Here is a 17,623-nt window from a genome sequence, read left to right on the forward strand (position 1 = left end):
ATCTGACTAGCCCGGTGCTGGTTGTGCTTAAATGCAGGGAACAAATGACATAGGGTTCCCCCATATTTAAGCACAACCAGCACCGGGCTAGTCATGACTGGCTGCCTGTGTTTAAAAAAAAATTAAAAATGGCGTGGCCCCACCCCCCCAGCAAACAACCAGCCCTGGGCTTTGGAGCCCCAGTACTGGTTGTGCTAAATACAGTGGACAAACGATGTAGGGGTCCCCTGTATTAAGCACAACCAGCACCAGGCTTTTGAGAAAGTATCCTGTTGCCAAAATGCGGGGGACAAATGACGTAGGGGTCCCCCGTAGTTAGCGCCACCAGCACAGGGCTCTGATCCGGTCCTGGTTCTGGAAATACAGGGGGAAAAAATGCATAGGGCTCCCCCTGGTTTTCCCTGAACCAGCACCGGACTCCATCTAGCGGGGAGGGGGGGGGTGATGACACAACCTGGGGAGCCCTTTCACCAGGTCCCGCAGCCGCAGCATCAGCCCTGACCGCTAGTCAGCCCAGGACGGGGATCCCTGGGGAGTCGGGGACCCCCCCAATAACGGGGCTATCCCCAGCACCCCTGGGCGGAGGGTGTCGGGTTGATTATGTATAGTGTGGTGCATAAGAAAATACAAATATTGTCTTTTGCAATAGTACTACAGGTCCCAGCAGGTATCCCCCGCATGCTGGTACTTGGAGAACCACAAGTACCAGCAGGCGGGGTATTAAGGGCCTGCTGGCTCCTATAGTACCCCTGCAAAAGAAATATTCAAATAAAACACACAGACACAGTCTTCTAAATCTTTTATTTACCCGGGAACTTCACCTGGAGCGCGGCGGGCAGTAAGATCTTTTGCGCGGCCGCCGCACATCCAGGGCTTTTACAGCATCTTCACCTGGAGCGCGGCGGCCAGTAAGCTCTTTTGCGCGGCCGCTGCACATCCAAGGCTTCCCGTCATCTTCATTTTTCAGCTGGTCTCTCCAGCTCCCCGGCCGACGGACTGAATGGACGTGTATTTAAACCAGCCGAGGGGGCGGGGCGATGATGTCGCGAGAAGGCACGGATGCAGGGCGGTGCAGCTGGGGAAAAACATTGGTGCGGATGAGGGAACACAGACTATCACAGTTGGGAGACCACACAGCAGTAGGGATTGGGGAATATATAGCAGCATGGAGGCATATAGGGGAAAAAAGTCTACATGGTTAGACAGAGTATATTTTTAAAAATAAGGCAGCTGAAGGTGTATTCTAAATAAGATACATGTATGCAGTGAGAAGGATGTTGGAAGCCAGTAAGATTGTTTTGGTGATCAAATGGGAAGATTGTGGGCACTGAGTGGGATGTGGAAGCCACATAACTGCTCAAACCTCAGTTGCATAGACTACATGTGTGTATTCCAATGAGCACACAAATCTGTGAATTAGCAGCTCCACCATTTTGTGAGTGAAAGTAATCTCATTCTGTGAGAGTGCTGAATCTGCCGTTAACCACAGGGTGTGATGCATACCATATCTGTATTGCGCAAGGAATAATTAAGGCGTCAGCCTTAATTATCGTAATTTCATTGCTTTTTGAAATTTGAGTGCAAGAAAATTAATAGGTTTTGTGAATTTTCAGACCATGTCTAAGCAGCCTTAATGGGACATAAGAAACCGTAAGGTTTTTCGTCTATGGAAAATATATATATATAGATATATATATATATATATATATATATATATATATATATATATTGTGATAGGATCACTGGTAAAGTGGTCAGTGATAGATACGTTTGCCCTAGGTTTCTGACCTATGTGTTTTAAAACCCCCAGGAGAAAGTTTGTAGTGAAGCAAGCTTGAGTTTCGGCTTTTTGAGAAGCCGGTTTGGGACCTGGGGGTGTGGGTGTGAGGAGAGGGTGGGCTCCACCCACGGCCACTCCAGGTTTTGGGCCTTTCAGCCTGGTAACAGGCTCATTAGGGCTTCCAGCTGAGAGTGGCTTGGTTTGTTTGGGGCTGTGAGTGTCTCACCTGTGAGAGCATGCAGGGAGTTTGCTCAGAGACAGTTGGAAACCTAGCAGTGAGGACTGTGATGTGCTTTTGTTGCTGGTGAGGGTATTAGGCCCTGCCAGGTTCTTGTAGTGAGGGAAATCACTTGTAAAGTTAGAGCCCAGACAGGGCTAGGATTTATGTTTGTTTTGTTTATGTAATTTCTGATATTGTACAATAAAGACTGGCGCCGACCAGCTTGTACTCACATCCAGACTGGTGTGCTGTTTCCCGGCTGCTGTGTGTGTAAGGAAGGAGTCCATCTACCCCAGGAGAGGGACCCCTAACCCGAGTGAACATCACTATATATATATATATATATATATACATGCATGCATGCTCCTTTTGCAGCGATTACAGCATTGCAGACCTTTGGCATTCTAGCTGTTAATTTGTTGAGGTAATCTGAAGAAATTTCATCCCACGCTTCCTGAAGCACCTCCCACAAGTTGAATTGGCTTGATGGGCACTTCTTGTGTACCATACGGTCAAGCTGCTCCCACAACAGCTCAATGGTGTTAAGATCTGGTGACTGCACTGGCCACTCCATTACAGACAGAATACCAGCTGCCTGCTTCTTCCCTAAATAGTTCTTGCATAATTTGGAGGTGTGCTTTGGGCCATTGTCCTGTTGGAGGAGGAATTTGTCTCCAATCAAGCTCTGTCCACAGGGTATGGCATGGCATTGCAAAATGGAGTGATAGCCTTCCTTATTCACAATCCCTTTTACTTTGTACAAATCTTCCACTTTACCAGCAGCAAAAGCAGCCCCAGACCATCACATTACCTCCACCATGCTTGACAGATGGAATTAGGCTCTATTCCAGCATCTTTTCACTTGTTCTGCATCTCGCAAATGTTCTTCTGTGTGATTCAAACCTCGATTCGCCTGTCCATAACACTTTTTTTCAATCTACCTCTGGCCAATGTCTGTGTTCTTTTGCCCATATTAATCTTTTCCATTTATTGGCCTTTTCTCAGATATGGCTTTTTCTTTGCCAATCTGCCTAGAAGGCCAGCATCCCAGCGTCGCCTTTTCACTGTAGACGTTGACACTGGAGTATTGTGGGTACCATTTTATGAAGCTGCCAGTTGAGGACTTGTGAGGAGTCTATTTCTCAAACTAGAGATTCTAATGTTCTTGTCTTTTTGCACAGTTGTGCATCGGGGCCTCCAACTTCTTTTTCTACTCTGGTTAGAGCCTATTTGTGCTGTTTTCTGAAGGTAGTAGTACACACCATTGTAGGAAATGTTCAGTTTCTTGGCAATCTCTCACATGGAATAGCCTTCATTTCTAAGAACAAGAATAGTTTCACATGAAAGTTCTCTTTTTCTGGCCATTTGGAGAGTATAATCGAGCCCACAAATGTGATGCTCCAGATAATCAATTAGCTCAAAGGAAGGCCAGTTTTATAGCTTCTCTAACTAGCAAACCTGTTTTCAGCTGTGCTAACATAATTGCACAAGGGTTTTCAAATCATCCTTTAGTCTTCTAACGCGCTTAGCAAACACAATATACCATTAGAACACTGGAGTGATGGTTGCTGGAAATGGGCCTCTATACACCTATGTAGATATTCCTTTAAAAAACAGATGTTTGCAGCTAGTATAGTCATTTACCACAATAACAATGTACAGAATGTATTTCTGATTAATTTAATGTTGTCTTCATTGAAAAAACAGTGCTTTTCTTTAAAAAAAAAAGGCAATTTCTAAGTGACCCCAAACTTTTTAGTGTATATTCATATAATACAGTGAATTGTATGGCTATATGCTGAATAGGATTCAGGAGTGCCGGAGCACTGGAATATATATATATATATATATATATATATATACTGTGTGTGTGTGTGTGTATATATATATATATATATATATAGAGAGAGAGAGAGAGATATTTATTACCAGTGGAGCTTAAATCTAAATTCCCTATCACATACACAAACTAGGAGTTGGTTGGGAGCCAATTAACCTACCAGTATATTTTTTGAGTGTGGGAGGGAACCGGAGTACTCGGAGAAAACCCACCCAAGCACAGGGAGAATATATAAACTCCACACAGGGCCGTAGTAGGAATCAAACACACGACTCCAGTGCTGTGAGGCAGTAATGCTAACCACTACACCGTCTGTGCTGCATCATTATATATATTCCAATCAGGGGCGTCGGAATGATTTTATGTTGGGGGGAATAGTAGTCGCTGTGTGAGGTTGTGACAATGTTATTGATGGGGCCCCCACAATTTAGTTGCCCCGGAGCCACCACAAACCTTAATCTGGCCCTGCAAGTGGTGTTTCATCAATTTAAAACGCTGAAAGTGGGTATCTCAGTCCTTGCAGTCAGTCACACGGCTGTACACCAGATAAGGGCTTGTACCGGTATTCGCATACAGATGCAGAAGCTACAGCATCAAGACACACACACACAGGGACGCGGCTGAGTCAGACTCCAAATCAGGCCCTTAATGTTTTTTTTCCCCTTAAAGCTGAATATCTGATGCACTGAATACAAGAAAACTGTAGCATTGGGCAGAGTTAAACAGTTAATAATATGAATAGATTTATTGAATGAATCCAGTTACTGTAGTAAATGTGACCTTTCCTTAGCTGTAATATTTGTTATAACTTTCTGTTGTTCTATCATGGCTTTGGTTAAATCAGCATTCCTATGTAATTGTTCTTTTCTCACTGAGGTTCTCCCTTAATGGAGCCCAGGAACCTGCTGCTATGTTTACTGGAGCTCTGTTTTTAATCCAGACCATGGCAGGTAATCGCCACATTTACTATAGCAGTTAGGCTTGTAGAGTATATATGTGGAAATGATTCACTCCCCAGCGCAGCAGTTTGTCTTATTCTGTTATTTGCAAAATCGTTAGATGAAAGTTTTGGCGAGTAAAGTTTTAGGTGTTGGTTTAGACAATCATTCTCTCTTTAAGAGCACAAATATGATTTAGCATTTCATAAATCACTTGATGACTTTGTTGCACTTGGGATATTTTGTTTCTAGTTTCTAAAGTGAACAGATCTGTTGCTAGTTATTAATTTCTATTATGCTTTGGGAATCTTTTTTAATTACTCAGCCATGGAATGCTATCGTAAAATCTGTGTGATGTCTGTCCATGTAAGCTAATGTGATTCTCTAGTGAAGCCAGCTTTTATTTGTAGTGTGTAATAATAATGTGCATAGTACTGTACATCCAATAAGGGCATAACTAGCGTATTACGTTTTATTTGTTTTGTGTTTAATAATATATATCTATCTCTTGCATTGATAGCTAGTATCATTGAACATGTTAATATCATCCACAATTTTAATGTGCACTATTCCCATACTTGTTCTTTATTCCTGTTCTTAATATTCTTGTTTTTAATATTTACATGTAGTAAAACTAAACTTGCACTTCAGACCATAATAAAATGTCCTGCGGAGTTTCTGTTTCTGTATAATGGTTTAGGGGCCATTCATCATGACATACTTATCACTAGTGATAATTATGTTTTAAACTCGCTGTGAGTTAAAAAAAAATGTATGTTTCTAACAAAAGTATCACTTCTGAAAAGCAGCTCTTTTTGCGGAGTCAGCTTTTCAGAAAAGTGATAATTGTCCCCATGTAGATGAGGATTCGATAAGGATTTACTCACTGCTGCATGACTCTCCCTCCCTCGCTCACTCTCTATACCCCACTATGTCTTCCCCCGCATCCTCCGGTGTTCCGGCCACAACCCCCCCCTGTGACCCCCATGGGTGTCCGATAGCCCCCCACAGGAGTCTGATCCGCCCCTTCACGGGTGTCAGATCCGGACCCTCCTTCTGATCCCCCTTCTGCGTGTGTCCGATCCGCCCCTCACTAGATCAGGCTCTCCCCGACCTTGCAAAGCTTCAAACGTGCACTGAAAACCCACCTGTTCATCAAAGCATACCCTTCCACCACATAACCGTGTCACCAGGTTGCTCTCCCTCCTGCCTCAGCCATCTCTACCTTGCCTACTTCCTGTCATCTGTCTGTCTCCACTCTCCCCTAGATTGTAAGCTCCTAGGAGCAGTGTCCTTCTCCCTACTGTCTCACAGCCCTCTTCTCTAGCACTTCAATGACAGCCTTCAGCTTCCCAACTGTACTGTGTATGGAGAATTGTGTTGCTAATTGTTATTTGTGCTCTGTTTATATTTTGATTACTGTATTGTAATGTAATGTTCGGTGCACCCTGTACTGTATGTATGGCGCTGCGGACCACTTGAGGTGCCCTATAAATAACATGTAGTAGTAGTAGTAGTAATCATTGCTGTACATACAGTATTTCTCACCAATATCTTCTTATGAACAGCTTTTAAATAGTTGTGTGATACATACTTGCCAAATCTCCTTGATTATCAGGGAGACTCACTGAAATAGGAGTAATCTCCCTGTCTCCCTGAAGTCTAGCAATCTCCTTGATTCCACCGTACCCCCATTATGAAGCTGTTATATATAAAAACAGATAAATACATTCAAACGGGATCATTAGTATCAGGGCCGCCATCAGGGGGGGACAGCCGGGCCTGGAGTACCGGGCCCGCACACTCAGACAAAGAGGGAGGGCCCGGCTGCTCCTACAACTGGGCTAGCAGCAGAACTCCGTTCGGGCAGTGTTTAGCCTCTTCGGAGCGTGGCTGTCTTCATGTGCAGAAGCAGGGCTGGAGCGTTGTTGCTACAGCCCTGCTTCTGAACATGCGCAGATGCTCCGAAGAGGCTGACCAGCTTTTCTGCCCATCTGATTGGCTACAGGTGCCAGGTGCCCTCCGTCTGTCCCTGCTGACTTCCCTCCTGCCGCCCGCACCTATCTGTCCCCGCTGACTTCCCTCCTGCCGCCCGCACCTATCTGTCCCCGCTGACTTCCCTCCTGCCGCCCGCACCTATCTGTCCCCGCTGACTTCCCTCCTGCTGCCCGCACCTATCTGTCCCCGCTGACTTCCCTCCTACTGCCCGCACCTATCTGTCCCCGCTGACTTCCCTCCTGCCGCCCGCGCCTATCTGTCCCCGCTGACTTCCCTCCTGCCGCCCGCACCTATCTGTCCCCGCTGACTTCCCTCCTGCCGCCCGCACCTATCTGTCCACGCTGATTTCCCTCCTGCCGCCCGCACCTATCTGTCCCCGCTGACTTCCCTCCTGCCGCCTGCACCTATCTGTCCCCGCTGACTTCCCTCCTGCCGCCCGCACCTATCTGTCCCTGCTGACTTCCCTCCTGCCGCCCGCACCTATCTGTCCCTGCTGACTTCCCTCCTGCCGCCCGCACCTATCTGTCCCCGCTGACTTCCCTCCTGCCGCCCGCACCTATCTGTCCCTGCTGACTTCCCTCCTGCCGCCCGCACCTATCTGTCCCCGCTGACTTCCCTCCTCTGGCGACAATGACAGCGCCGCAACACTGGGGGACCCCAAGGAAAATGCCGGCTGCCGGGGGAGAAAATATGTATGGACTAGTATACAAGGTGAGGGGGGGATAGAATATCAAACATATAGGGAGTGGGGCTGAAGAGTTGTTCTGAGGGGTCAAAGGCTATATAAATATATTTATGTGTGTATGTATATATATATATATATATATATATATATATTTTAATGTATGTGTATATATACAAACTTGTGAAAATATAAACCAGGACCGTCGGCTCTCTTAGGATTTATACACATCATTAAATAATGCTATAAGCGGCTCCTTTGTTCTGACATTTCGGTTTTAATCCAAAGCTTTATCCATATCGTCGGAGCAAAGGAGCCGCTTATAGCGTAATTTATTGATGTGTATAAGTCCTAAGAGAGCCGACAGTCCTGATATATATATATATATATCTATTGGCAGGATTAATCACCTTTGGTTGCCAGGTGGGTGGGCGAGTATTACACTCTGACCTGAAGCAGGATCGATGAGACACTACCCCAATTAGGGCTGCTTACAGAAATTTCCCGGTGGGGGGGGGGGGGCCCTGCCTATTTTTTCTGTCCCGGGCCCCACGATTTGTGATGGCGGCCCTGATTAGTATTATTTCCCTGCATTGGTTATAAGGCACAATGATCCCTATGGCTACATGCATTTTCTGGAAAGTATCAGTGTGTTTTACTCAACAAGTAGATCTTACTAACTGCTTTGGGGCTCATTTACATTTGAATGTGTCAGTTTTATGACACCCCTCTTAGATGTAGCAGTACACGTCCACTTTACCACCGCGCTCATAGGTGCTGCTTTCATAATCTCCCTGAAATTCTTTTTCAAAAGTAGGCAAGTATGGTATGATAGGAACACAGAAACTACATACACATAGATTTATAAGAAGGGAAAATGCTACATTTTTTTTAGCTAAAAATGCTTGTGGTTTTTTTTAGCGCTGCAACCTTGTTTTATTAATTAAAGTAGCTCAGTCACTGGCAGCAGAGTATTGGTTGTATTTATTAGTGGGTTTAAGATATGGGGGCCTATTCATCATTACTAAACTTTCCCTGGAGGTAATTATGTTTAGAACTCGCATGGAGTTCTACCTAATTACTGGAGGAATTCATCATTCCTCCTCCCTATAACTATCTATTCCGAAAAGCTGTCATTTTTGCGATGACAGCTTTTCAGGAAATAGATAGTTATCCCTCACTACACTAACTTACCGCAGCTGGAAACACTGCTGCGCATGCGCTGTTAAATTCGTTAACCCAGAGCATGCGCAGCACTGCCTACACATGCGGTAAGTTTGTGTGCCCCCCCCCCCCCCTTCCCCCCACTCACCTCCCCCCCCTCCAGCACTTACTTGTCCACGCAGCAGCCTCCGGCTCCGTCCTGCTGGTTTGTCACATGGTCTCCCAGCAGACCACAGTACAGATTAGAAAAAAAAATTATTTTTTTTTTCTAATCTTTATTGTGTTCTGCTGGGAGAACACAGTGTCCGACCAGCCTCCGGAGCCAGAGGACGCACCAGACCGCCGGAGGAAGACGCCGGGGGACCTGTCCAGCTGGAAGCAGGTAAGTTTCACCTGCTGTTCGCCACCTCACAGTTGCGGATAGTACCTCCATCAAATTCCGAAAATTCATAATTTTCAGAATTTGATGAATACCATAATTTCCACATCCCCATACTAATGTACTAATGTATGGGGAGTGTGGAAATTAACGCAGGGGGACTTAGCAAGGAGATATCAGTGATAAGTGGCTTCATGAATACTAAAATAACGTTATTTAAGGAAAATGTCCTTAAAAACGTTTATTTAGTGTTGATGAATAGGCCCCATGGTCTCCTGTTATTTGTAAAGTGTTTGTAAGATTAAACAATTTATATACAGCCTTGTTTATAAAGAAGCAGTAATGTTGTTATTTCGAAAGAGAGAGCTGTTTTTGCTTGTTCAACTTTATTATTTATTTACAATTTATCTCAACCGTAGTACTTTGTGTACATAATCTTATAGTGTAATTATACATACATTACAGCAGTGCTTCCCAAAGTGAGCAGTATCACCCCATTGGTGCGCTGGATTTACTTGAGGTGCACATTGGATTTTAATTTTTAAATAATGTTAAATTAGTTTATGGGAAAGGATGCAATGGCCCAAAGGAGTTTCAGAACCACTGGATTAGAGTGTTTTAATGGACCAACAGTACAATTTATTGTTATCCTAATCCAAAAACAAAATGTTCATATTTTGGGGTGCTCTAATAAACAAAAAAGTTCCAGTAAAACACAAACCTCAGTCAGTACAATGATAATAGGATCAAATGTCTAATATATACAGGTCTATAGTCTCAGAAAGCTGTGAAGTATGGGTGAGCTCTCCACCTTCTTTATTCAACTTTCCCCAGTGTTTCTTAACTTGCAGTTCCTCTGAACAGAGGAGGAGTAGGGTCGCGGTGGTGGTGGTGAATATCTAGCATGCAACTACAGTGCAGTAACCCATAGCAATCAACGAGACAGTTTGTCTACATAAGCAATAAGAAGCTATAGCCAGGGTTTGGGAGAATAGCTGCAGAAGACTTTCCAGTCTAGCCCTGTATTTACCAGTGATCATTGTAGAAACCTAATAATTGTCTACTAATAAAGCTTTGAACTCTTATAGATGTATCTTCCATAAATGTATTCTGGTCTCTAGTCTTTCTTCAAGCATCTAAAATATTAATTTTTCAATATTTTTGGTAGTTATTAAATTAAACAATTGAAATAATAGTTTCGTTTTTCTTTATATGGGATTGATTCAATTACCGTCACAATAAACAAACCATTAATATAACTGTTCTGTTTTTCATCGAGGTTTATAAATGTTAGCAATGACTAATATCTGCTAATAAATCAGCACTAGGGGATATTTCACTCAACGGGGTAAAAGCATTGTTAGAAATATACACTTCCAAAATTTGCACAATAAAATATACAGCTGTATAAATAAAACAGAAACAGAAAAAATTAACACTATGTAAGGCACACACAAAAATAAAATACTTAATGTTCCTACTAATCTTGGAACATTCACATAATAGCCTTCCCGGAGGCAGCTGAAAAGCAGTTAAGTGTAATTTCTGTCTTTCCCTCTCCAAGCATAATGAACATGGGTCTCTGATTGAATGAAATCTGAAGGAAAATTAATTTGCAGTGCAACAGTACAGCAAAGCTGTAAGCATCTACTCTGAACAGCACGATACAGACACTACATCCAAATCCACAGACAAAATCACTCTGCACAGTCTGTCTTCATCACCCCACACAGATGCAACGTTTGTAGGAGGTAAACAGTTATTAGCATGTTGAAGGAAAAGAATATCAAAGGCAAGAAATGAACAGACAGAGCTAATTGCTACTAAGAAATGCACTGTGTAATTTAGAGCCAGTGTCATACAGGTGGAGGATTGTGGGACTTAGCTAGGCTGTGGCCACCCCATTATCCATATAAATCTTAATTCAGAAGCTGTGTTCCCTCTGGGTTCTTTATAGAAAAATATGTGTGTGTGTGCGTGTGTAAAAGTGCACAAATAATAGGTGAATAAAAAGTATTAAAAAATGCACCGTACCAGATTGAAACTTTCAAAACGCTTTTCAATGGTATGCTTATAGGCCTTCCAGGTTAATTATTATTATTATTATCATCATCATTTATTTATATGGCTGCACACTATGCAACTGATTTAGTTGCGCCACCAGGTTTTTTTTTTTGTAGCCCATAAATAAAAATAATATACAGTACTCATAATAAAAGTTGTGTGTGTGTTACTGACAAAAAAAGGCTGACACGTGGCTGGCCAGGTAGTAGTGATTGCAGCCTATGGCATTCTTCAAGGTCGGACCTATACCAGAATAGTCAATGACGCAGCCACATAGGTCATGATCATTACTACCTGGCCAGCCAAAGTTGTAATAGTGAATGACATGGCCACGTGCATACACAATCATTGCTACCCGAGTGCTAGCCCAATGGAATCGGTATGATATCCCGGGGGCCACATGGCCAGGAGTTTGAATCCCGGCAGCGGCAGCCCGACAAAACAGCAGAGTCCGGCAGCGGAAGCCCGACAGCGCTGGAGATCCCGATTGTCCTAAGGTAAGTATCTACTAACCTAACCTAACCCTAACCCTCCTTAGGGGAGCCTAACCCTAACCTCCCCCCTGTGCCTAACCCCCCCTCTTAAGTGCCTAACCCTAACCCCACCTTCCCTGCTGCCTAACCCTAAGTCCCCCCCGGGAGCCCTAAACCTAACCCTTCCCCCCCCACGGCTGTCCGCTGGCGGCGCCCGGAATCCCTTCGATCGGGATGCCGGGCGCTAGTCTCCCGGCATCGGAAAAATGACAGGCGTCTAGATTTAGACGCCTGTCATATAACCCTCGCCGGGATAATGCAGTCAGGAAGCCGGCTGTCGGGCTTACGTCAGCCGGCTTCCCGATTGCATCCCAGCCCAATACCCTGAAATGGTGTCTGGCCCAGCCTGCCTCAGGATTCTTACCAGGGTTGGACTGGCCCACAGGGGTACAGTGGAAATCCCCGGTGGGCCCCACTGCCTCTGGGCCCCATCCCTTCCTCTAATTTCAGGTTCTAGACTGTGCATTTGCATTATACCTTGTTATTATTATTGTTATTGTTGCCATTAGAGGGCCAATTACCTATTAGTGCAGGAACATGGATGCTTAATATGTTTCTGTAGAAACTACACCAAGATCCACTCTCCTGCCAAATTAATTTAGCGGCGCCGTTTATATTTGGAATTTAGCTGGCACTGTATATTTGGGCCCAGACAACTATTGTATCCATGATCCATGTTGCCTGTAGGTAATGTTCTCTCTAATAGATGGACGAGTCTCTGCGGTGACTAGCCACACCCACTAAGCATGGGCCCCTAGCTCTGCATTCCCCCGGTGGGCCCCTCATGTACCAGTCCGACACTGGTTCTTACTAATTCATGCTGTTGAAAGTGTACTCTGTAGTCTTGTCTGGCTGGAAGCTGTCATGATGTTTTTGAGCTACACACTGTGAGAGTATTAGATAGTGTTTAGTCTGTAAAAAGAATGCTATAACATTAATGATCCAGTTCTGTGACTTCATTTCTTTCCTGAGTAAACAATGCTCTTCCTTTACCCGTGTATGACTAATTACATCATGTTGCTTTAGTGACTCATTATTTTTATTTTATTGATTACAAATTGAATGTATGTGAGTACAGATAGTAATGCTGGTACTTGGGGGAGCCTGGTTACTGAGTGCTATAGAATAGACCCATGCCTAGGTCATTTATCCAATTCTTCTTGAAAATGGTTAGTCCACAGCATAATGTTAGCAACTACAGTCTGCAACTAAAGCTGGGTACACACCATACGATGGTGTGATGCCATGTAACGATACATTGTGCATTCTGTACACACTGCACGATCCAGCATACAACGCCTCAATGTATCGCTACATGCTGCATGTAACTGCACCACTTCATTCATTGCATCGTCCCATGCAGAACAGGAGATGACAGATGGAGCTTACACACTTTTAGATGTGTACGATACATCATTCCAATCCGCGATGAAACAATATATCGTACGATGGACCGTGTAGTGTGTACCCAGCGCAGATCTTTATACAAGTAGCTAATTCACTAGTGACAAGATTAGGAAAGGCCATAAATTAATGTATTTGTACCCTAGAAGCCACCTCACAGAGGTAACTGGAGTTGCCCCATCTTCTTCCACACACACCCGCACCATTGGCAATTTGCATTTGCACACCTACTTGTGTGTTCAGCAAGCAATGTTAACACAAAGTTGCAAAAACAGTAAAGGCCACAATTTTACTTTTTTGATCCAAGGTTTAAATCGTTTGGAGCGATCACTAACATTTACTCACACAAAGGGGGTCTGAGACAACACAAGTAATGTTTTACTTTAGGTGTCATAGATTATTCTGTGGAATTTGCCCATTGTATAGCTTAGGTAATGTGAAATAGTAATGTTTTGGTAACTAAAGCATATTATTTTCAAATTCCTGCTGCGAATAACATTTTTCTGAGAGTTGTTTATGTAAAAGGTAGCCAGAAGTGATTTATTTTAAAACTCAAGTAAAGCTACCGTTTCACATTAATATATATCAAAGTCCCGGTATTACTGAGATGAATAATATACATGTTTATATTTAACTATATCTGTCCACCATCCTCTCTTCCACTCCTGCGCACCATGCTGTTATGTTAGAGCAGGCAGACAGTGACTGACCGCTAGACAGACTTGATTTTCAGGAATGCACTAGGAGGACTTACACTCTGGGACAAGACCAGTAACATAGGACCTCATTCAGAGACAGTCGAAGCGGTCGTACGCCACTGATGTTCACTATACTGCGCATGCGTAAAGTTCGCAATGCACGTGCGCAAACTAGCCGCTACGATCAGAAATTTCTCTCTCCTTGAACACAGCCAGGTCGGTAGTTTGAGTGACAGATTGAGGCGTTTGTGGTTGGTAACAGGGGAAGGTGCTTGAAAATGGGTGAGTGGAGATCCAAACGCAGGCGCGCCTAATTATGCGAATGGCGTTTTATGGGAGTGCATACGGTTTATGGGAGTGCATAATTAACAAAGTAGCATCATGGCACATGGGAGGTTTTTACACTGACATGATCGTAGAGCTTAAGAGAGGGTATGGTCAACCTTAAGCTCTACGACCAGTTCCAATGGTCTCGATTAATCCTTATATGCCCGGAGATGACGTGCAATGCGTACGAGAAGGGGGCGTATTTTTTTGAATTCCGGCCACTTCCTCCCCTTGGTCAGCCAGCTACCGATCCGAACTTAGGGACGCAACTTGCGAGGGAATCATTTGCATATCTGGCCCTTTTTCCCGTACGACCGTGCGGCCGCTTCGACCAACTCTGAATGAGGTCCATAGTCTCTCAGATCCCATGATGACAATGCTGTGAAATGTGAGCATAACATTGAACAATTTATTTTAACTTCATGGTTCATCTTTGAAAATGTGTTACTGCTCTTTTTAAAATCTATAACTACATATGAATTTACACAACTGAACTCTCCTATTTACCAGCAAAAGTGAGACAGTCATTGTCTATGTCAGTAGAATGAGATTTTAGATGTGAACATGGCAGTGGGAGTGAGGCAAGAAAGCTATGTGGTATGAATGTTACATGGTATACAGAGAAAGTGGCTAGATCAGGGCTTGGAATGTGGTCCATGAGTGTTGCTGCAGATGGGATATTGTACATGAAAATAGAATCTTTTTATGTTGATTTTTGAGCTAAGAAGTGTTTTATTTGTAAAAAGTAAAACTATAGCAAAGAGAGGAGATCTAGAGTAATATATGTCTGTCTGATCTACCATAACTCTGTAGCGTTATTATTGCAGGGAGGGGGAAGCATAGCCTGCCTTTAGATATACTTACCTGTCCTTACAGACTTCCGAGAGTAGACCAGCCTTCCAAAACCACCAACTGCAGCAGAGGAGTAGGCAGTCCGGGGCTCAAGACTCAATTTCCAGTGAATTGCATCATTGTTGCCCTGGCTCCTGCTGCACAGGGCTGTGAATTACAGCAGTGTGCAGCAGGGAGAGGGCAGTGATAGTGCAATTGTGCCCACTCCCCCACCTACTACAAGGACCCCCCACCTGCATTTTGGCAGTTATACCTTGAGTGGTTAGTAGCACGTGTAGGGGTATTTTTAAATACGAAAATTGCAGATCATTGATGACCAATCCCATCACGGTGACTAGGACATGTCCTTCCATACCTGATGCATATGCACAGGATCACCTTTTTATTTTTACATACATTGGACCAATGTATGGTTTCAATCAAAGTATCCGCAAGCTTATAACATGCTGATCACTTTCTCTGCAGGAAACCAGAAAATTACAGAACAACGGTGCCAGCTCCAGAACAGTCCCCGCAGACGCACGTGACCAGGCCGTCCCACAGACAACCTGGGGAGAGAGAGGAGAAAGGAGCACGGTTCTCTACATTGTTGCTGTGCTAGCTGTCCTTCTTGCTTATCTAGGGTTAAAGTTATATGACAATGAAGTCTTAGGAAATTAAAATGTTGCTATTTAGGGAATAACAGGAGAATTGAATTTGATCAGTAGACTACAGTATTGTGAGTTAGAAGTTTTTTTTGTCCGGGATTTATTTATATATTACTTGTGCAGACAGCTTTATATGCAGATCTTATTCCTCTTTCAGGAAATGATTGGTGTATGGTATTCAGCATCCATCTGCAGCTTTACCTTTATAATGCATTTTTTTATTGTGCTATGTGCAAAATGTACTGTCTTTAAAAACATCTTGTATAGTCCATCAAGGTGAACACTTGTTAGTGTTTTAGTATTCAGATTGTAATGCTGGCCATTTACCTGCAGTTTGGCATAGTCACTGAACGACCAGAGCCAGGTCCATGTTCAGTTAACAAAAAACCAAATGACACAAATTGTGCAGTGCCAGCCACATGTTGTTAAGGCTGAAAGTCAGAGTAGCTTGGGCTGAAGGACTGCTGTTAGCCAATGAACACCATGGTCATCAGGTGACTGCACTTTCCAGCATGCTCTTTAAAAATCCAATTGTCCTTGATCTTAATGAATTGGGGTTGCTGTTCTTTCTGGCTCCACAAATTGAGCAATGTTGGTGTAACTTGGCTAGAAACAAAACCTTGGCCTATCTGATTGTAGTTGTGTTGACTAGCTTATGGTGATCAAAGTTCTGGTATATAGTATAATCTCCAAGCGGGTGTGTTAGAGTGCCTTTTGCACTAGATGAACTGAGCAGGAATGACCCACTCCTACGTGGATTTTTACTTGGAGAATTATACTGTATTGGCCTGTTCAACTTAGAGTTTTTTTGTGTAGTTCTAATTCACTGTGGAGATTGAAGATCACTGAATTCACAATTCTGCACAGTTAGTTTAAGTGAATTTAAATCTGCAGTTTGAGAACAAATGCTTTTTTTGGAATTGTTAATTTTACTTTTTTTTTTCACTTTGATTTTCTGTTCTTTAAATTAAGTGGTTCATCTTGTAAAAAATTGTTCTGGAATTGTAACACCTGGTTAAATACTTTAAGGACAGACCTGTTACCTGAGTAATGTAAGGTAATATGTGTGAAAACAAGCTATTAAGAAGCACCACATTTTTGTCACAGTCCCTACTTAGGGCTTCCTAAACAATTGATAATTATAGGCATTTACCGGATATTTTTTTCTGTTCTCACACATGTGGCTCTCCTGATAGGATTTACATTCTCCTGCTTTTACTTTTAGGTTATTTGTTTTATATATATGTTTAAGTGACATTTACAGTGTTGCTAGTTGTCACATATTGTAAGGGGTATTTAAAGGTGCAAAGACCAATAGTGTACTGTAATCCATAGCAACCAAGTGATTCTATGTGGTTACCAAATTTAGTGCAGTAAGAGTAAAGCGAAGATCTGGTTACACTATCTGTCTAATTGCACCATTTTATTACCTAATCCCTTGTGTCTGATAGCAACAAATGTTACTGGGCTGAAAAATGCAAGTTGTTAAAATGTATTAAGTGGAAATAAAAATGTAGAAAAAAAAGTATGTCTGTGGTGTTCTTTTAATCTACATTAGCATGATTACACAAAGCCATATTTTAAGAATTTCCCGCTAAGTGATGGATGAAGGAAAACGCTCCTGTTTATATGCCACTTAAAAGCAGAAAACACAAATGCTGATTAATTTCTCCTCATTTAGATGTGGCATCTCCTGCTGTGCATGAGTTACCCTTCAGTTTGTCTGACTGCTTTGTACACAAGGCAATGTGATTGGATAATTGTGCACCATTTCATATTAGACAGGAAGCATTGATGTGCACTCTTATTTCCTTCAGATAATTAAAGTCTGTGGACCGCAACCACTACTATGGTGCTGGTGTTTTTCAAATGCATTACACTACTCAAAAGAATTTTATTCATTGATATAATAATTGGAATGTTTGATATTACACTGAAAATGGAATGTTCTTTTATACAACTTTCTTAATGCACTGTCTTTGTATGTGCTTTAATGTTGTCGCATTGTTAGATTTCCAAAATTGTATCTCTCCATAGTACAAAACACTTTCAAACCAGGAATGTTGTTTAGGAATTTCTCTTTCAGACCTGATCAGC

General features: G+C 43.0%; 1 protein-coding gene across 1 annotated transcript in view; it reads left to right on the forward strand.

Moving 5' to 3' along the window:
* CDKAL1 (CDKAL1 threonylcarbamoyladenosine tRNA methylthiotransferase) overlaps positions 1-17,037 on the forward strand; it is a 1,097,522-nt gene extending 1,080,485 nt beyond the window's left edge. Inside the window, exon 16 of the mRNA XM_088475853.1 lies at positions 15,345-17,037. Within this exon, the coding sequence (XP_088331979.1) occupies positions 15,345-15,539 (195 nt within the window). The 3' untranslated portion in view covers positions 15,540-17,037. The remainder of the gene's footprint in view (positions 1-15,344) is intronic.
* Positions 17,038-17,623: the final 586 nt, after the last annotated feature.

This window comes from Taudactylus pleione, unplaced genomic scaffold (genome assembly GCF_031769625.1).
Source record: "Taudactylus pleione unplaced genomic scaffold, aTauple2 ptg000179l, whole genome shotgun sequence".
NCBI lineage: Eukaryota > Metazoa > Chordata > Amphibia > Anura > Myobatrachidae > Taudactylus > Taudactylus pleione.